Here is a 21,403-nt window from a genome sequence, read left to right as displayed (position 1 = left end):
AACATGCAAGCCACAGAATGTAGATGCAATAGGACAGTTCTAAGTACTTCATTCCAAATCAGAAGACACAGGTTTGCTAATGTATTTCCATGCCACTGAAAATTTTAAGACAGTGACAAAGCACTTCTCACTTGGGCAGGAATTTTTATTACACTTAGACATGCAGACAACTTGAGACGCCTGTCTTCAGTTCGCTTGTTAAATTCTGCATTTCTTTCTGCTACATGCCAGAACAGCTTTTGAGATCAGAAATGGATAGTGGTAGGAGAGGAAAGGCAGACAGAGCTGAGCTCAAGGCTTCTCTTCTGTAAATCAAAGAAAATTTTGCAAACAAGAAAGCTAGGAATTCTTTCCCAGAAAAATGTGAATTTATCATTTTTTCAAGACTATCAGTCTTAAAACATAACATGTATCTTCAGAAATTTTTTTCAGGCCAAAAATTCAATTCTTATATAAAATATAGATACTAATTATAAAAATGTATCTCAATTTCAGAAATGTTAAACAGCTTCAGATATATGCTTTATATATTCAAATGTAAATAAACATGCACACTTTTTGTTATTTCAAAGTTCGTAACTCTCCTCTGAGAATTGATTATGCTTCCAAGTGCCAGAAGTACAGGGTAGAGCCAATGGAACTGCTTTAACCTGAAAAGGCTTACAGGAGCTAATTAGTTCTTCCCTAAGTACTGGGACAAACTTGCAGGCGCTGCTTATTGCTGGTAAGGTAATACAATGTTAGTTAAAAGGAAGAACCCCTAAAGGCAGATTGCTTGCTTTCTAATGTTAGTTCTACCACTTTCTATATTAACCTTGGGCCTTGTATCTTCTTTTTGCCTTAATTTACTGAGAGAGAAATACTATGTGAAATAGTAATTATATCTTAGTCATTATAAACTTCCGAGTCTTTTCTAAAAAGCTACTGTTTAGAACATGGCCCTACAGTAAAAGATAACCATTACCTGTTTGACTGGTTTGTATTCAATGTGAAGGTGGTAAGATAGAGATGATCAAGATTTGGATGAACCTTACAAGAAAGAATTCTTAATCTTACAGTTTAGTTCTAGGCCAAAAGACTCCCTTTAGCCCAGATAAAAAGAATTCGCCACATAGTCCAGTACAGCTTACTAATGTAGCGTACTGGAGATTAGAAAAGGACATAAGTTCTTTATGTGTGTGTGTGTGTGTGTGTGTGTGTTTTACAATTTAATATCCAGGGTACAATTCTCTAACTCTTAGAACTTTATATAAGTAGTTAATCAAACAAAGAATTAGAAATAGTCTGGCCTCTAGGTATTTCACGGTTGGTTTACTACTTACCTGAGTTACTACAATGTTACACTCTGCGGCTCGGTCATTCTGGATAAAGTCATCTAGAATGAACTGAGGAACCTGTGTGGTTTTACCACATCCAGTAGCCCCTCTAATAATGACAACTGAATTTTGACTGATGGCATCCAGAATCTCACTTTCAAATTTCTTCACAGGCAGTAACTCTCTCTCCTGCAAGATCTGCATTAGAAAAGTCCCATTTTAGTTAAATTTCTACCAACACATTAAAAGCAAGTATCTTAATCTTTTAAAAAACTTCCATCTCTAGAGGCCAGGCATAGTGGCTCACACCTGGAATCCCAGCACTTTGGGAGGCTGAGGATCACAAGGTCAGGAGTTTGAGACCAGCCTGGCCAACATGGTAAAACCCTGCCTCTATTAAAAATACAAAAATTAGCCAAGTGTGGTGGCGCACACCTGTAATCCCAGCTACTTGGGAGGCTGAGGCAGGAGAACTGCTTGAACCTGGGAGGTGAAGGTTGCAGTGGGTTGAGACTGTGCCACTGTACTCCAGACTGGGTAATAAAGCGAGACTTTGTCTCAAAACAAACTTCCATCTCTATAAAAACTTACTCATTTCCATTGGCTTAGTGATCAAAATATTTTTTTTCCAAAAAGGAGAGTGTATATTTATATCTCTAATAGAACTGCTGCTTTTCACTAAATTTCTAAAGAATCTATCTTTTGGTGTTATCCAAAAACTAAATTTCCTCATTCTCCCTAAACATCACACATGCATTAACATTTTAATTTTTTTTTTAATTTAAAAAACACTAAAATAAAAACAAAACCCCAACAACAAAAGGAGTTACTGCCTTAAATCTCTCCACTTTTTAAATTACATTAAGTGAAAATCTCACTGGGTGCGTTGGCACACGCCTGTGATCTCAGCACTTTAGGAGGCTGAGGCCGGTGGATAGCAAGATTAGGAGCTCAAGGCCAACCTGGTGAAACCACATCTCTACTAAAAATACAAAAATTAGCTGGGCGTGCTGGCAGGTGCCTGCAATCCCAGCTACTCGGGAGGCTGAGTCAGCGGAATTGCTTGAACCTGGGAGGTGGAGACTGTGGTGAGCTGAGATCATGCCACTGAACTCCAGCCTGGGTGACAGAGAGAGACTCAAAAAAAAAAAAAAAAGGTGAAATTCTCTCCCAGGCCCTCAATTCATAGCAACTAACTTTAGGGGTAACTAGAATTAGCAGTTTGGTACGTATCTTTGATTTGTCCTCCTAAAAAGGGCAAAATGTTTCACTGACTTTTTACCCATACCTAGAACATTTTGAAGCTCTGGGCAACACATGTCTAAATAATTCAGACTTACTGCTTGCAAATCATGATCCTGTTCCAACTGGTACATCAATTCATTCTTGAGGTCCATGCTTATTTGCTCTGGAGTAGCCTGTAAAACAAAAAGCCCACATGGTTAAACAAAAGCACCTAATTCAGTTTCAAAATATATTAATTTTTTACCTAGACATACTTATCAAACATAGTCAAGAGAAAAACACAAGAGTCTGATCTCAAAAATAATACTGCACTCACAAAAGCCAGAGGCCCCTCATCAATGTTGCTACTAGTCCAAGGATTCCAGTTGGATTGTGGAGGTGACCAAGGAACCACACCCACTTGGTTTTGTCGTTGAGATGGTTCAAAGTGAGCCAATTTGCCAATGTTGAGTGCAACTGGCACAGAAGGATCTTCAGGCTATTAAAAAATAAGAAAAACAACAACAAAATGATTTGCTTGTCTACTGAGAGTTCTACATACATGTGAACTAAATAGTTGTATGCTTACCGGGGGCAGAATCTCAAGATTTAGCTCTTGAATGATGTTTTGCAGCTGATGCTCTAAATCTTGAGAGATGTTTACTTTGTAAGGCTCCACCTACAAAAAAGGATCACACATATAAATATTACTCAAATCTACTATAGTGGGGCTAAGATTATACAGTCAACACTAAGTCTACAGTATTCCTAAGCCAACAGTCAGTTCCCTTTAGTGAGAATTACTTCAATGATTATTATTTACTCATTGCCTATTACGGACATCATGCTAATAGACACAGATGATTAGCAAGGCCATTTCATTTCTTGAGGTAAGATTCCTTGAAATTAAACTTCTTTTTTTTTTTTTTTTTTGAGATGGAGTTTCACTCGTTACCCGGGCTGGAGTGCAATGGCGCAATCTCAGCTCACCCGCAACCTCTGCCTCCTGGGTTGAGGCAATTCTCCTGCCTCAGCCTCCTGAGTAGCTGGGATTACAGGCACGTGCCACCATGCCCAGCTAATTTTTTGTATTTTTAGTAGAGACAGGGTTTCACCATGTTGACCAGGATGGTCTCGATCTCTTGACCTCGTGATCCACCCGCCTTGGCCTCCCAAAGTTCTGGGATTACAGGTGTGAGCCACCGTGCCCGGCCGAAATTAAACTTCTTTAGTCAAATACTAAACAAGAGCTAAATTGAATCTTAAAATATCTCACGAGTCTATTATATATCTAAAAACTCACTGTCTCTCCTTCCTTCTTCTTTGTAAGTCCAGAGTAAGCTTCAACCACTCCAAGATGGTAGAGTTGTCTGACAAGTGACAGGGCACAGGACTGTGCTGCCAATTTCTTATTTGATCCATGTTCTCGTGCAAAAATTCCTATAATGTAAGATCAGGTTTATCAGACAGAAGGAACAATCACTTAAGTAAAAAAACATCTTATCACCAGGAACCATGGGCTTAGGTACAAAAGAAGTCCTAAAATACAGTGTATGCCATGGGTTCTAGTTTCTTTGTACTCTATTAATATATGCTAAACAAAAGAAATTGCCAAACAGTTTATCAACTAAATAACCAACTGTTTTGATTACAGGCTGATACTAGGACTCATACAAATCAATATTATGAAAGCAAAAATCTATTTTAAAAGTTGTCAGTGCTAATATCATCTGGCATTAAAATAGGGGAAGAAAACATAGTCTGACTTCTGAAAAGCCAAAGAGTAAAAAAATAAACCAATAAATGTAATCAGGTCCAGAGTGGTTACCTAAGACCAGGATTTGGAAAACTTTTTCTATAAAGGGTTAATAAATATTTTAGGATTTGCAGGCCATAGTCTCTGTCACAACTACTCAACTCTGCCTCTAATGTATGAAAGCAGCCACAGACAACAGAGTTTGACAAACCATAGGCCTGGGAATGGTTTTATGTTTTTTCAAGAGTTGTAAAACTAAAACAAAAATAACAACATGTGACCTGTGAAGTCTAAAATATTATCATCTAGTCCTTTATAGAAAGAGTTTGCTGTCCTCTGACAAAGGAATAAGTGTAGTTATGAGTGTAGTTATGTTCAAATAAAACACTTATAAAAACAGGCAGTACACTGGATTTGGCCAGATGGCTACAGTTTGCTGACCTCAGCATTAAACTAAAGCTAAAAGCTACTCATATCCTTAAAGAAAATACTAATAGAAAGTTTCCTCTCCCCCAGTATCATTGTTTTAGGAGAAATGAATATAATGCAAAGGGGTACAAAGGTAACTTTCTGCCTAAATAGCCAAATTAACCCCTATCAAATAAGTGAGGTGACAGAAGTCAGCCTGCCTTTATCCCCTAATATTTCCCATCCACTCAAAATAACTCATTTTACATATAAAAAAAGTTTTAAAATTATTTGACATTGGCAGACTCCTAATCATCCTGCTTTATCTTACCTTTCAAACATTACACTAACATGGTCTGCTTCATATGTAAATTGGAAGACTTTGCCTCTAATGTATGTAATTACTAATATTCTAAAATATACCCTAGATGCTATCTTATATTATGTGCTCTTTCAATTATGCAGCTTCTCTATACAAAGTCTTGGAATATCGGGGAAACAGTACTTACTTCTGCCCAGTTGCTTGATATAAATGGTCATTTCTGCAATAAAGCTCCTGTAACAACATATACAAGCAAGGTTAGAAATTTCACTGTTAGAAATTGGCAAATCCAGGTCTCCCAAGTCAGGCAGGCTTTCCAACTGCTTAGGCAAATCACAGAAAAAAAAATTACCAACATTTATTTCTGCCCAACCCTAGAACAAATGAAGTATATAAACTTCAAATATCCAACATGGCATAAGACAACTATAATCAAAGTCGATGAGCCAATTGTTCATGAAAGGAAAACGTTAGTGTTTTAGATTTTATATTTACTTACTCTTATTCCAAAGGCTGGAGTCTGAACAGCAAGAACACATTCAATGAAACGGAATTTTCCACTTAGTGGAGCCAAGAAATAAAGTAGGCCCAAAATGCTTTACATTACTGTTAGAATTATTTTAAGGTTCTTCTGCACAGGCCACCCATAAATGACTGCAATCTGTTAAGATTAAGCTAATATGCGCAAACTCACACATGCACATACACTTTGTGCATATCAATGGCTCCTAAGGCAGAGTTCTCACATCTGCCTGCAGTTGGAAGCCACCCTGGATGACAAAAAACTTAGCCTATTTATATCACATTTATTTAAATCAGGTCCTGGAGAACAAAACACATGCTGTAACATTGTATCTAAAACTGCTTGTGGAGTCTATAAAATGAATTTAGGTTTTCACAAGGGAAAAACTGCCTTTTGAAATCTATGCATTCTGGTCCTTTCACTGCTCAGATACATTCTAAACCTAAACTTTGTGCTGTGAATAAAAGGCTGGGTGAGGCTTAAGAAAAAAATAAATGTTAGACTCCTTCCTATACCTCTTGTGAACTGACCTTCAGGCACAGCGGCTTCAGGGGTCAAAGGCCACTGGCTTTCAGGGGAACAACATCCACCCTTTCATTAATGACATCGATGCCAGTATGTTTCTCAGCCAGGCTTAAAGTCAGCACTCAATCTCATTCTCCTCCACCTAGGGGGAACAGCGACACCAGAAATCAGTTTACAATAGTTTCCCATGTGATTGCTTAGTTCAGCCTAAGCAGCAGCACATGTGTATTATGAACACAGACCTCTGGTGTTGCTGTCTGTTATGCCTTTAAATAAAAGGGCATACAGGAATGCTGTCCTGGCTCCCCCAATTGTCTGTGCCTCTCACATTGTCTTTTCCTGAATTCTTCATTGCTTTGTATCAGAAATCTTTAAGATACTGATAACAAAAAATGTCTGCAACGATGAGCTTCAGGCACACTTAGGTATCTTACTGTTCTTAAAGTCACCAAGTGCTACCAAGCCCAAACCGTTCAGAAAGACAAAATATGAAAGAAAACAATTAACAAACGTATCACTCCTTTACAACCTGAAGGTTTTAAAAGGCTGACACCAGAAATATTTGAGAATTCAGGATTGAACAAAACAGTGAGAGGAAGGAGGAACCATGCTCTAAATATCATTTTGATCAGTGATAAAATTTTGTATTAATAATTAGTATTTTAGGGTCGCTAGATGCAGCCGAGAGAACACTTTGATTTTCAAGAAAAATATTTTTAATGTATTTTGGATAATTTATTTCAATAAGGACAGCAAATGAATCATTCAGAAGGTTTCCATTACAATCTCCCCTCCCTTCTAATAAAAATACACCGCTCCCCAGAAAAGTCTAATCCGTATGAGCCTTCCTGGGAGTAATAATTACTACACCCTGGAATGCTCTCAGGAAGAACAGCAAGCAGGCTGAGAAACATACTGTTCAAACGACTTCCCTTTATATTCAGCTTTATAAATTTAACAGGAAAAAAGTACACCCCCACATACAAAGACAGGCTGTTCCTTTTTGACCTTATGATTAGCCCTTAAATTTCAACAGGACTCCTAGGAAAGCTAGCAATTTTTAAGGCTTAAGTGAAATGTGGATGTAGATGCATTACAATCTACTGGGACTCAAAACTAAGTATCTAACCTATTTCTTTAATAAGAAATAGTAACTGCCTCTAAGAATACCAAGGTGAACAAAATCACCACCTTTGGCTGGTTTTTAAATCAACTAGGGACAAACCAGCACTTGTGGTTATGACTTTTGCCTCTCAGATTCAAACAAGCAGCTTAAAAGTCTAGCATGACAAAAAGCAGATTTACACTGAACTTCTTACACCGTTGAAATTCACACTCATGTGAAAGCCATGGAAATTGCACATTACATATCAATAATTATTCTTGTGCAAATTAAAACGTATGTTTTCACAATTCACTTCTAATCCACACAACCAGAAAACACGCACAAAAATATATTCAATAGTGAATATCTAAAATCATCTTAACTTACTACAGAAGGAAAAGAACGAAACAAGCAAACCTGTTGTGATCAGGACCCACTTGGGTGTACTTATATTCTCCTTGGATCTTTTCTTTCTGAAAATACTGGTTTAGACGAGCTTTAGCATTTTCCAAGGTCCAGTTCCCATGAAGTCCAGCATTTAAATCCACTTCTTCTGACTCTAGAGTCTGGAATCAATGATAATTGGGCCGCATTAAGTTTAGTTACACAAACTTCAGGCATAGAAATTTTTAATACCTTCTTTGTACTATACTTTATAACACAAAAGCTGTTTTTGATAGTTTCTAATCCTAGTCAAAAACTGAATCAGAATTAGTTTTTACTGCATCTAAAGGCCCTAATATGTAAACAAGCTATTAGTTAATATATTGCACTTAAAATTCTTCCTAAAGAAAAAAAACCAACTTCTTTGTGTTTAACACTGAATACATGAAGTGGAAAAATAAGCCATACTATTATAGACATTTTTTACTGTAAGTGCTCATAGAGTCAGGTTTCCTGAGATAATTCTATTTCTTACAAAGCAGAAGAGGAAATCTTTTCAAAATCAAGAAAAAGTACTGTTCTTTCCCCATAGGCACTGTGAATAACAATAGTAAATGGGTAGTTTAGGTTTATGATGACTTGTGCTAATATGTAGTCTCAAATAACCTCTTAAAAGATGCACCCAATTATTAACTTGTAAATATCCTAAACCTTGAAGCTGTTCTAAGTCCCAAATCATATTCTCAGAGATGTAAGGTGCCAGCCTTACCGCTTGCACTTCTTGTTCTTCCTTTCTTGAGTAGTAATCCTTCAAGTTAGCTCCTCGGTCCCAGTTGGGCTCAGGAACACCATAGCCAGAGGCCCCTCCCTCAGAATTATTTTCTGTTAAAAAAAAAAAAGTTCTCTTAATGAATTGTAACTGTAGACAAATCCTACTTTTAAAAATTAACCTAATTTATGGCTGGGTATGGTGGCTCACACCTGTAATCCCAGCATTTCAGGAGGCCACGGTGGGTGGATCACCTGAGGTCAGGAGTTTGAGACCAGCCTGGCCAACATGGCGAAACCCCAACTCTATTAAAAAAACAAAAATTAGCCTGGCATGGTGGTGCATGCCTGTAATCCTAGCTACTTGGGAGGCTGAGGTGACAGAATTGCTTGAATCTGGGAAGTGGACGTTACAGTGAGCCGAAATTGCACTCCAGTCTGGGTGACAGAGAAACTCTGCCTCAAAAAAAAAAAACTTCTAATTTATGTTTTGGCCCTCCAGATTTAGAAATCCATGGTTTCAATTTGGAAAGTGGCCTGAAACGTCCACGACTTACTTGAAAAGTGTTACATCACTGAAGAATTTAAACTGCAAATTCTGAGGCTAATATGCAGAGGGAAGCTATCTTAGTAGTGAATGACAGGAAGTGAATAACTCAGCATATATTACCAATATAGCTTTGTTTTAAACTTGTTACATATGTAACAACAGATTAAATGATGAAATTATTTATTTGATAATATGACTCTGAAAAGAGAGCTACTTGCTAGAACTAGTGATGGAAATAACTATTGATTAAACAGCCAAGTAAGTAAAACCAGCAGCTAGCAATGACTATTAACTCTAAGTTTATTACATGCATTAAAAAAACTTTATCCCTCAAAGTAATCATATGCAGTAGATGCTACTGTTCTTTAAAAAATAGTAGAGAGTTAAGCAATTTGACCAAAACCCTAGTTAATCTACCCTATGGTAGACATCCCAATAAAAACTGACTATACAGTAAGTCCTCACTTAACGTCATTGTTAGGTTCTTGAAAACTAAGACTTGTAAGTTATTCTGCTTAAAGTCTTAGCAGTTTTCAAGAACTTACTGAGGACTTACTGCATATAGAATTTCACAATGGTTTAGATCCAGAGGGTAAACAAGTCAATAATATATTTGGTACGAATAAGGAACAGGAAAAGGCAATTCCTAAGATACTTTAACCAAATATTCTAGCCCATGCAAAACCTATTTATTCAGAGAAAAATTTAGTAAAAACTAATGATGGCAAAACTTTCTAAGTTGATGACCACATTTTCTAAAAAAAGAAAAAATAAATGATCTGATGGTATGTGCAAATTTATGAAGGCCTTGGGTTGTCTCTCTTATTTCAACAGTTTACTGCAGTTCTTTTTACCCAAAATGAGAAACAGAGATGGTGATCAAGATTGTGTATCTCTTATTCTCCATCATGTGCATGCATTCAAGTCTCTTACCTGCTTTCAGAGCCAGATGTGGAGGAAGAGGTCCTCCCATGGTTGTTGATAAACCTCCTTCAGCATTTGCTGTAGTGTCAGGAGTATCAGTAAGTGGGGGCGGCGATGCTACCTGCAAGAGAAAAAATCAAGGCAGGGTCAGTGCTTTCGCTTTCAGAGATTAGTAAATTCTTTTAATATTTAAAAGAGACCCATGTGTCACACCACCTTTCTTTGTAATATTACCATCTTTGTTTAGAGGTTAAGTCTCTAGAGCAGTGTATCTCAAACTATCTGAAATGAAGAACTGGCTGAGTGTTTCCCCTAATCCACTAGGAACAACATTTCTCTAGGGTCAGCCCAATTAACCAAGGCCTGGGAAAAATTCAATGGGTAGTACTGGCACCACAATGCTAACTTGTCCTCTTCTTTCTACCTACCATCTTGCCACTCCAGGGCCTCAAATTCCTCTCTACCTCCTTCTCTACTTACATCAACCTAAAAGAAAATTCCTAACCTATGAGAATTGAAGTGTCTGAGTTTCCAGTGATGGGGAAGATTTCCTTTTTTTAACATTTCAAAATCAATTAAAACAGGTGAGGTATAAGAGTATTAAAAGTGTCATAGTGCATAATCTTGACTTTGCCTAAGGAAGAGTCAGCAATATGAGAAAATTTTTTTCAAGTAATTTACACAAGTATTTTATCACATTAAAATATACATTTAAATAGCTAAAGAAAATAGATTTTTAGTAACACTGGCAATGCTATAGTTCATTTATTTATTTTTCTGTCCTCACAATATGTTTCTATTTAAAAATATATATATATTTTTGAGACAGGGTCTCACTCCATCACCCAGCCTGGAGTGCAATGGTGCAATCACAGATCACTGCAGCTGTTGGGCTCAAGTAAGCCTCCTGCCTCTACCTCCCAAAGTGTTGGTATTACAAGTGTGAGCCGCCACGCCATTTTTCTTTTCTTTTCTTTTTTTTTTTTTTGAGATGGGGTCTGGCTCTGTCACCCAGGCTGGATGATTTAGCCTTGGAAATAGTCAAGCACCAATATATTCATTACAAAAACACACAAGTATCTGACAGAATACCCAAGCTTGGAATAGTATTAAGTATGAATACTTAATACTTAAGGATATGGTTTCGAACTGTATCCAAGAGAAAGATAATTTTTGATATGGCAAAAAACACAAGTAAAAATAAAGTTATAATGGGAAAACTGAGAAAAATGTTTGTGACACATCACAGGTAAAGAGTTAATGTTGCTAACATATAAACATAGAGGAAAAGACCAAGAATTCAATTTAAAAAAAGGGAAGTATATGTATAGGCAGTACACAGAAATATATAAGCAAATGATCCGTAAAGGCCGAAAGATGTTTGAATTTACTCATAATTTTAAAAAGCAAATTAAAAGAATACTAAGATATCTATCATAGACTGACAAAAAAAAAAAATAGTGATGAGGTTATAGACCAAGGTTTCTCAACATATGCACCACTGACATTTCGGCCAGATAATTATTTGTTGAAGAAAGCTGTCCTGAATATCACGGTTTTTAACATCCTTGGCCTCTACTCACTAAACCCCATCAGCACACCTCTTCAAGTTAAAACATCTCCAGATGTTACCAAACATCCCATGAGGGGGTAGTGTTTATGAAACAATTAGAAAAATCTAAACATTAACTGGCTATCTGATTATATTAAGACACTTCTTAAATTTTTCTTTTAGGCTTCATTATCATGTATTTTTTTAAAAAAGGATATTTTCATTTAAAAAACTGAAATATTAACAGATGAATAATAAGATGTCTGGGATGCTCCCAAATAATCTAAGAAAGGGGAGTAGTTAGGGTAGAGATGAGTCAAATTCAAAGTGTTACAGCCAGATGATGGAAACACAGAGTTTCACTATATTATTATTTTATACACATCTACAATTGTCCACAGCAAAAAATTTTCTAAATATCCTCTACACAGGTCACTTTTGGCAAATCCAATTTATGGCATGAAAGGTTCCAGATGAAATAAGTGATATGAAAAAGGATTTGCCTGGAATGAGGAGGTAAGATAAAGATGGTAACTAGTTACAGTTTGGTTATGGGTCCCTGCCCAAACCTAATGATGAAAACAAATTTTTTTTTTTTTGAGATGGAGTCTTGTTTTATTGCCCAGGCTGGAATGCAATGGCTTGATATCAGTTCACTGCAACCTCCACCTCCTAGGTACAAGCATTTCTCCTGTCTCAGCCTCCCGAGTAGCTGGGATTACAGGCGCATGCCACCATGCTTGGCTAATATTTGTGTTTTAGCAGAGGCAGGGTTTCACCATGTTGGCCAGGCCGGTCTTGAACTCCTGACCTCAGATGATCTGCCCACGTTGGCCTCCCAAAGTGCTGGTGTTATAGGCGAGAGCCACCACACCCGGCCCTCATGTGGAATTTTAAACCTCAATGTTGAATGTAGAGCTTGGTGAGAAGTAAATGGATGACAGGGTAGGTTTCTCATGCATTGTTTAGTACCACATTCTCGCTATCCTAGCAACAGCAAGTGAGTTCTCCTGAGATCTGGTCATTTAAAAGTATGTGGCACCCTCCCCTTTATTTTCTTTTGCTCCTGCAATGTAGGATATGCCTGCTTCCTCTTCACCTTCTGCACCCTCGTTCTAAGTTTCCTGAGGCCTCTTCAGAAGCCAAGCAGATTCTAGTACCACGCTTCCCGTACAGCCTGCAGAACTGTAAGCCAATTAAACCTCTTTTCTTTTTAAATTATGCAGTCTCAGGTATTTCTTCATAGCAACCCAAGAATGGACTAATAGTGGTTACAAGTAGAAATGGGCTGTTATAATTTTCTCAAATTAATCCATTCATTTATTCAGTGAACCAAAGAAACATTTAAGCGTCTGCTATAGACCAGAACGATTTTAAATGCTGGGGACACAGCAACGAACTAAAAACAAAAAAAACCCTGCCCTCATGAACTTGACTTCTAATACAAGTAAACAAAAATAAATTAGGTTGGAACAGGGCTTCTCACCCTGGTGACATTTTAGGCTGGATAATTCTTTGTTATATGGGCTGTCAAGTGCACTGTACGTTATTAGCAGCATTCCTGGCCTTCACCTACTAGATGCCAGTGGCCGCCTCCAGGTACAACAACAAAAATATCTCCATACATTGCCAAACGTCCCTCAGGGGCGCAAAATGGTCTCCAGTTGAGAAGCACTGAGTTAAAAGTGTTATGGAGAAAAATGATAAAGTGAAAGGGTTTTAGAAATAACCTAAGGGTGACAGCGAATTGGTAATGTTAAACAGGACAATTGGGGAAGAGTCCTTCAGGTAGAAGAAACAGGTATAGAAGTTTTGAGGCAGAAAGAGGGCATATATTTGAGGAACTATGAGAAGTACAGTGTAGCTGGAACAAAGGAAGGAGAAAGTAGGAAATCCACAGAGCCATTTAATAGAAAACATCTAAGCCATGTCAAAACACTAATAAAAAAATGACATAAGGGATTACTCCTGGTTATAGCCAAGTATTTGTAGGTAACATAAACTTTAGGAAAAGAAAAAAACAGACACACACACCACCCGAGAACTATGTTCAGGCAATAAAAAGCGAACCAAAAAACCAGGTAGGTTCTTGAGAGAAGTTAAAATGGGGAAGCACAGAATATCAAGGGTCTAATTCCAGTTTATTGTAGCTTTTAGCCGGAGGGAAGCCATCTCAAGCAGCTAAAACTCCAATGAAACTCTTTTTGGCTTGAAGAATCAGAATGAGAGTTCAGGGAAACCAAAGCTGCTAGCAAGTGAGGGAATGCTGGAAAGGAAAATGCCGGAGAGGAGTAGAATTCCCAAATTTTGTATATGAAATCTCTGGCTAAACCCCTGAAAACCACACATGTACAGGGCAGATTCCAAGCTACCCAGCAAAGGAGACCTGAAGGAATCTTCCTTGGCCATCCTATTTAAACAATCAGAAAACTGAGGTGCTATTTCAGTTAACACCCAAAACACAGCATGCATTTTGAGTCCAATCAAATTAAATGGCTGATTAAAAACAAAACAAAAAGCCAAATCAATTCTCTCTGGAGAACTATAACATTATTCAGAATCTCCACAGCATAATATTCCAATGCCCAGAACGCAATCCAAAATTATGTGATATACAAAGAGGAAAATGTTTTCTCATAGAAATCAATGTAAGTAGACAATGTCATATTATCTTTAAAGTATATCTGGTCTTCAACTCCATTTCCCTAGCATAAAACTCCCAAATCCTTATAATCTCCCAAGTGGACACTTTCTGTATGCTAATGTGTTGATCGCTGGCTGGCAGCCCCTAGATAAATTCAGTGTAGGGAATGGTCATCAGAAAGATCAAGGAAAGATTAGAGGGCTGGAACTTCCAGTCCCACCCCCCAACCTCTGGGAAGGGGAGAAAGGCTGAAGGTCCAAGGCACAAATGGCCAACAATTTAATCAAAACTGAATAATGAAGTTTTCATAAAAACCAAAGGACAGGGTTTGGAGGGCTTCCAAATAGCAGAACACATGGAGGTTCCTGAAGAATGGTATTCAAGGAAGTACATGGAAGCTCCCTGTCCCTTCCCCTGTATCTTGCCCTATATATCTCTTCTCTTCAACTGTATTTTGTAGTACACTTTATAATAAACTGGTAAATCTGAGTTCTGTGAGCCACTCTAGCAAATTAACTGAACCCAAAAAGGCAGTCATAAGAACCATAACTTGAAGCTTGTTAGTCAGAAGCTGTAAAAGCTCCGACTTGCAGGTGGTGTCTGAGGCGGGCTGGGGAGTCTTGTGGGACTGAGCTCTCACCCCGTGGGATCTGACACTATCCAGGTAGTGTCAGAATTGAACTGGAGGACACTCAGCTAGTGTCTGCTGCAGAATTAATTGCTTGGTATGTGTAGAAAAAGCTTCTCCCCCACTGCCCATTTTGGTTACAGAAATCTTCTGTGTTGATCGTGTGGTATGAGAGAAGAGGAAAACTTTTTTTCACTTACAGACCGAAAGGGGGAAAAAAACTTTGGCATTCCACAATTCTATATCCAGTAAAAATATTCTTAAAGAAGGTAAAATAAAAAGATTTTCAGAAAGAAAATAGGAGAATTTGTCACCAGAAGATCTACAAGACTATATAGAGAAGAGCCTAAAAGATACAGAATGAATAGATGGAGACTTCAAAGACTTCCAACATGTAAAAGATATCTGCAAAACTGTTTTCACAACCAGAAGGAATTTGCAAAATCATCTTGCCCAATCCCTTCATTTTACAGATAGGCAAACCAATGAGATTAAAGACTGTAAGATCCTATAATTATCCAGCAGTTATCTACCAGAAAGTACGTCTACTGAGTTCTTAGTCAAAGGAATGGAATGAAATAAGATTTCCTTCATGAGTCAGAATACCATCATAAACAAGTCAGAATACAAAAATTCAGTGAATAAAGGATCATGTTAAAATTGGCATAGATAGGCCAGGTGCAGTGGCTCATCTGTAATCCCAGCGCTTTGAGAGGTTGAGGCAGGAGGATCACTTGAGGTCAGGAGTTCGAGATCAGCCTGGCCAACATGGCGAAACCCCGTCTCTACTAAAATAACAAAAAATAGCCGTGCATCATGGTGTGTGCCGGTAATCCCAAGCTGCTCAGAAGGCTGAGGCAGAAGAATTGCTTGAACCCAGGAGGCAGAGGATGCCGTGAGCTGAGATTGTGTCACTGCACTCCACCCTAGGTGACAGAGAAAGACCCCGCCTCAAAAACCAAACAACTTCTCAGAAGTGGTGGCATGCACTTGTAATCCAGCTACTTGCGGGGGCGGGGGTGGCAGGGAGGGTAAGGCTGAAGGATTGCTTGAGCCCTAGAGTTTGGGGCTGCAGTGAGCTAACATTGTGTCACTGCATTCTAGCCTGGGTGATAGAGCAAGACCCCACTGCTTACTGGGGGACAAAAAGTGTCAGTGGGAACAAATGTGTCTAAAATATTACTAATTTTTATATTATATTTAAAATATTATCCTTGGAAATGAGTGGAACATAACAGACTCTGAAATCTCCAGTGTATAAATTCATGGAATAAATAAAACCGTAAGACACAAAGATTAATGGAATTTCTCAAGCCCCTAAGACAGGTACATAATAAGGATGCAATCCACATCTTCAGAAACTTTGTCCAGTGCTCAGAGAAAACAAGATGCCAAATTTCATTAAGAAACATGATATATCTGAAAATAGTGAAAAATTATTACCCTGAATCTAACACATATTGAGTTTGTACAACTTTACAAACATACATCTCAAGTGCTTGGCCATAGGTACTTACCCCAAAAGCTGGAACTTCTTCACTCTTTATTTCATTTATTCGAACCAAATAGTTAACAAAGTCTCTGGCAGCGTTGCTCTGTGCATCTTTTTTATTGGTGGAATTTCCCATGCCAGTGTAATTATACCCTTCCACCTGAACCTTTAAACAATTTAAAAAAAAAAAAAGTAGTAAGAGACTGACCTGGGTAATTCTGATATTTTAACAATCTATAATTCAGTAGTCTATTAAGAAACAACAAACAGCTAACTTTAGGAAATACACTCTATAAATACACTGAAAATAACACACCTAAAAGAATTCATGAGCTACTGAAAGAAAAAGCTTGAATTGTGTTGTCTAGTGATAAACTAATCCAAAAATAATGTAAGTGGTTCAGATATTTTCTTCTCATCTAACAGAAGGCTCACATTAAAATCTGATTTTGTAATATCCATGAATAAGCTCTCCATTTGTATTTAAGCACTTTGCTTTGAAGCAATCAAGAATTGCTCTGCTTTCTAAAAGTGTTTGCAAAACTGTAAACAGTTGATCCAACTTTTCATCAGATCCCCACTACTGGTACTGAGGAAGCTGGGGGAGACATGGGCTCTAATTACAGTAATTTACCTATCAGATGATTTAGAATAGCAGTCAAATCACAATAAACAACTGTTGTTTCCAAATGTGCAACACATTAACATCTCCAAACAGAAAATATTTTACTTTTAACCCCAAAACGAACCCCATGAATCACATAAATGTAAACTGTATTCTTCAGTACCTCACACATGAATTTCTGCCTGTTTTTGTTCCCCACTGCTCTAATTTCATAGGATGGGGTCATCTTCCTTTTGCCACACCAGGCATACAGAAAATTTTTAACATCACCCATGATTCAAGTGTCTTCTTCAGACCTAAGAAAACAAAAGTCAGTTAAAAACAGCATTTATAATAGCAAAAATTGAAGAACCAATTATCTGGTTAAACACAGGATATTCTATCATGTTGCTATTAAGACATAAAGAAATTTTAATGACATAATTGGAATGTTTGTATGTTTAAAAAAAACATACAAAACGGTATTATTTGAACTACATGAAAAGTACATATACATGATCAAGACTGGAAAGAATAGCCCCTAAAATGGTTATTGTTGGGGACTATGAGTGATTTTTATTTTTTCTTACAAAGTATCGTACATAAGGCCCTACATTCTAAAACGGGCAGCTTATGTATTTAACTCACTTCACCCTCACAACAATGGCAAGCAGAAAATTAAGTAATGTCCAAGTCACCCACAGTGGAGGCCTAAATTCAAATCCAAACTACCATATTAAGAAACAGGTATCATTTGTGTATAAATTCAATAGTTTATTCTCACTCTGATTATGACCACTAGGACACTGTCCTCAAAAAGTTGTAGGCTGCATATATTAAAAAGTTCAAATACAGGGAAGGGGTGGGGTCAGTTAAAAAAAAGTTCAAATATATTAAGCACTCAGTACTGAAGACAGTAACTTATTAAATGTTGTATACCAAATCTCTCCTTTAAACCTTATTATTCATTAAAATTTGAGGATATTAAAGGTTTTCTTGAAGTGCCAACAAGTCTTGGCACTCCTCTACCTCAGTCTAAATACCACAACATATGAAGTTTATGAGTCTAAATGCTGAGTCTGAACTGTAAGCAGGGTATCTGAGACCACATTTACCACCGGAGTAAATAAAATATGCTATTAGTTTGCTGTGAAACGAAACCCCATTACCAGCATTAAACTTTAGTCTGCTTCACATTTCACATTTGATACGTTTTGTTAGCACCTAAATCTAATCTCATCAAACTGCACCCGAGCATATGTTTATTTAGTGGCCAGTTTAACTCCGGTCAGGCATTAACAAAAAGAGCCGTGGAAAGCTGAAGATGTCTACGTGGAAATTCCACCTCATGAATAATTAAACAACAAAGCCCTCATAGTGAATGAGTAAGAAATATGAAGGACTATACTATCAAAGTCCTGTCTCCCTAGTCTCGTACAACCCCATAATGTCCAATACCAACTACATGCTATTGACGACCAAAAATTTATGGAACGTTAGGCCAGGCTCGGTGGCTCACGCCTGTAATCCCAGCACTGTGGGAGGCTGAGGCGGGCGGATCACCTGAGGTCAGAAGTTCAAGACCAGCCTGACCAAAACGGAGAAACCCCGTCTTTACTAAAAACACAAAATTATCCGGTCGTGGTGGCACGTGCCTGTAATCCCAGCTACTCGGGATGCTGAGGCAGGTGAATCGCTTGAACCTGGGAGGCCATGGCTGCGGTGAGCCGAGATCGCACCATTGCATTCCAGCCTGGGCAACAAGAGCAAACCTCCGTCTCAAAAAAAAAAAGGAAAGAAAGTTTCAGTTTTTTTTTTTTTGAGACCGAGTCCTGATCTGTCGCCCAGGCTGGATGGAGTGAAGTGGCGTAATTTCGGCTCACTGCAACTTCTGCCTCCTGGGTTCAAGCGATTCTCCTGCCTCAGCCTCCCGAGAGTAGCTGGTATTACAGGCACCCACCACCACGCCCAGCTAGTTTTTTTGTATTTTTAGTAGACTGGTTTCACCATCTTGGCCAGGATGGTCTCGATTTCCTGACCTAGAGATACGCCCGCCTCAGCCTCCCACAGTGCTGGGATTACAGGCGTAAGCCACCATACCCGGCCAGTCTTTTCTCTTAAAGGTCCAAAATCAAGTTCATCCAACTGTGGCACGAACTCACCATTTGCCATGCTAACTTGGCATCTCAGTCAAAACCGAATTTTAAATTTCCCCGCAAACCTGTTTCAACACCCTACCACTACATTTTGGTCTCCAAAAACGGTACAATATCCACAGTTACTCCTGGCACAAGTTAAGACTGGTCTACTCCCTCAACATTCTCTATAGCTATCCCTTGCAGAACCCTTAACGTGTGCCAGACAATATTCACAGCAGATCATCTAAATGGAACTATTTTACTTAATTAATACTTAGTAATCTTGTAAAGGTAAGATTACTATCCCTTTAGAGAAGCGGAAACTGGGATAAAGAGTATCTTGCCCCAGGAAGACAGAGCTCCTAATCAGAAGAGCAAGAATTCCGGAAAACATAGCCTGACTCCAGATATACTACATTCCACCACTACGCAATTCTGCTTCAAAATATGTCCCCTCTCCATTCGTTTCTCCTCCTCTCTCCTGCCACCACTACTGTACGCCCGGACTAGCGCAATAACGTCCTCCACGGTTTCTGTTACCACTCTACCCTCCCTGAAACCCATTCTCTGAAGTCCTTCTCACCACACTGCAGTCACATGGCCTGCTTTCAGCTCCCGCCCAGTCTCTGCCCTTAAGCGGTAACTAATCCCTTCCGCTTCTGCAGGCTCTGCTTTTCCTTCGCATCCGCCGAGCAATCGGCTCAAAGCCTCCCTCCTCCGAGACGCCTCACCTCGCTGTTAGCCAAAGTAGCTCTCGCTTTTCATTTTTAACATTTCTACTTTTTGGTCTATCCACAAGGCCTGCACGACGGCGCCAGTTATTTCTGGCTTGAATGACTGAAGGGCCCTAGGCGAGTGGCGCCCTGGCCGCAACCGCCTCAGGCGACGCACCCCTTCTCTCAGCCGCCGCAGCGCCCCGGCGTACGCAGGCCGGAGGAGGAAGCGGGCTTTGGCTGCTAGAGGCAGCAGCGGGAAACGCTGGGCTGAGGGGGGAGGGGGGCCACAGGCGGCCCGGACAGCGCAGGCGCAACGCGGCGAGGCGCGCACGCAACCCGCAATCCGGGGACCCGCGGGCGGCTCTTCCCTTCCCCCATCCCCTGCTGCTGCCACCGCCCGCGCTTCGCAACAAAGCCGGCTACAGAACCGCGGTCCACGCCGCCTTCCCGCGACCCCGCCGCCCCACACGGTGCCCAAGACGTCCCTACCTTACCAGCCTTCGTTTCCTAGTGCTCAGCTGTTAGAACCGTGCGTGGCTCTGGCCTTCCACGGAGACAAGAGAAACGCACAACAACTTGCATGGAGGAATCGGCGAAATGGCTCCGACCGCGGCGCGAGGGGGCGGAGCCTGCGAGTGTACGCATGCGCAGAACGCGCGCCGGGATGGGGGATGGTGAGGGCGCGCCAATGGAGGGGGCGGGGCTCAGCCACCTCGAGGCGCGGAAGGGTTTCGTTGCCAGGGAGATGCGCTGTGTCTGGCGGGCCGCGCTTCAGGCCTGCTACCCTGGATAATCCGCCACCCGCTTTTGCGCCTGTTAGGGAGTTGAGGGCCTGTAGCATTCTGATGCAGCAAAATGTTTCGCAGGATCTGTCATAGGGATCTCTGGTGAGAGGAGGTGCCCTTTGAAGGCAGAACTGGAAACCTTAATGCTAACTTGGTAGGGTTGAGATAATTACATGAGATGGCATATGAAGGGGGCTTAGTTCAGTACCTGGCACGTTGTAGGTGTTCAGTAGGCGTGGTTACTGGAGTGACTCAGACAGTCTGAACGCCAGCGTCTCTTGAAAGACAGAAACTGGCCGCGCGCGGTGGCTCACGCCTGTAATCCCAGCACTTTGGGAGGCTGAGGCGGGTGAATCACTTCAGGTCTGGAGTTGGAGACCAGCCTGGCCAACGTAGTGAAACCCCGTCTCTACTAAAAGAATACAAAAATTAGCCGGGCGTGGGGGCGGGCGCCTGCAATCCCATCTACTCCGGAGGCTGAGGCAAGAGAATCACTTGAAGTGGGGGAAGGGCAGAGGTTGCAGTGGGCTGAGATTGTGCCATTGCACTCCACCCTGGGCGAGAGAGTGAGACTCTGTCTCAAAAACAAACAACCAGCCATGAAAGAAAAAGCTCAGTGAAGGCGGGCATTCCACCCGACTAACGCAGGTCACGACGCCTTGCCGTGCCTGGAACATTGTAAGTGCTCAGCCAACGAGTTTAAGGTAGGAATAAAATCTTCAAGGTTGCTTTTGTTTAAATTGGGTAACCTTTTGTGTTCCACGTCTTTGGAATAATTTGTATCCTTAATTATTATACCAGTCACTGTTAAATTTTGAACTCCAGTGCTTCCCATGAAGGCAATGATACAAAACACTTCCAGTTGGGATTGTTCCAGGAAATTCAGACTAATCAATTTTCTGGGCCCCTTATATCTATGCATCTTCATTTTTCACCTCTTTTCTTATGCTTTTCTTAATCCTTCCAGCTTATATTGACCACTCCTTTTAAAACTGTCATCCTTAAAATCAGAACATAGTTTAGCATTTACTCATTCTTT

The 21,403-nt window shown here is 39.8% G+C and overlaps 1 protein-coding gene across 3 annotated transcripts in view; it reads right to left on the bottom strand.

The window, feature by feature from the left end:
• Positions 1-20,181, bottom strand: part of DHX9 (DExH-box helicase 9) — a 47,883-nt gene extending 27,702 nt beyond the window's left edge. The window contains exons 1-12 of one of the 3 annotated variants that reach the window (XM_012444547.2): positions 20,074-20,181; positions 16,910-17,042; positions 16,147-16,287; positions 9,815-9,926; positions 8,333-8,445; positions 7,597-7,745; positions 5,214-5,260; positions 3,844-3,980; positions 3,130-3,219; positions 2,878-3,039; positions 2,657-2,734; positions 1,323-1,514 (exon numbers count right to left, since the gene is read on the bottom strand). In XM_012444547.2, coding sequence (XP_012299970.2) covers positions 1,323-1,514; positions 2,657-2,734; positions 2,878-3,039; positions 3,130-3,219; positions 3,844-3,980; positions 5,214-5,260; positions 7,597-7,745; positions 8,333-8,445; positions 9,815-9,926; positions 16,147-16,287; positions 16,910-17,020 — 1,332 coding nt within the window. In that variant the 5' untranslated portion in view covers positions 17,021-17,042; positions 20,074-20,181. Of the gene's footprint in view, positions 1-1,322; positions 1,515-2,656; positions 2,735-2,877; positions 3,040-3,129; positions 3,220-3,843; positions 3,981-5,213; positions 5,261-6,079; positions 6,178-7,596; positions 7,746-8,332; positions 8,446-9,814; positions 9,927-16,146; positions 16,288-16,909; positions 17,043-20,068 lie in introns of those variants that run through there. The other 2 variants (XM_064370561.1, XM_064370562.1) reach the window with 2 other exon arrangements.
• Positions 20,182-21,403: the final 1,222 nt, after the last annotated feature.

The sequence above is a fragment of the Aotus nancymaae genome, unplaced genomic scaffold (assembly GCF_030222135.1).
Source record: "Aotus nancymaae isolate 86718 unplaced genomic scaffold, 86718_ANA_hifiasm-v0.15.2.pri h1tg000108l, whole genome shotgun sequence".
NCBI classification, from domain to species: domain Eukaryota; kingdom Metazoa; phylum Chordata; class Mammalia; order Primates; family Aotidae; genus Aotus; species Aotus nancymaae.
This window is presented reverse-complemented; position numbering and strand designations above follow the sequence as displayed.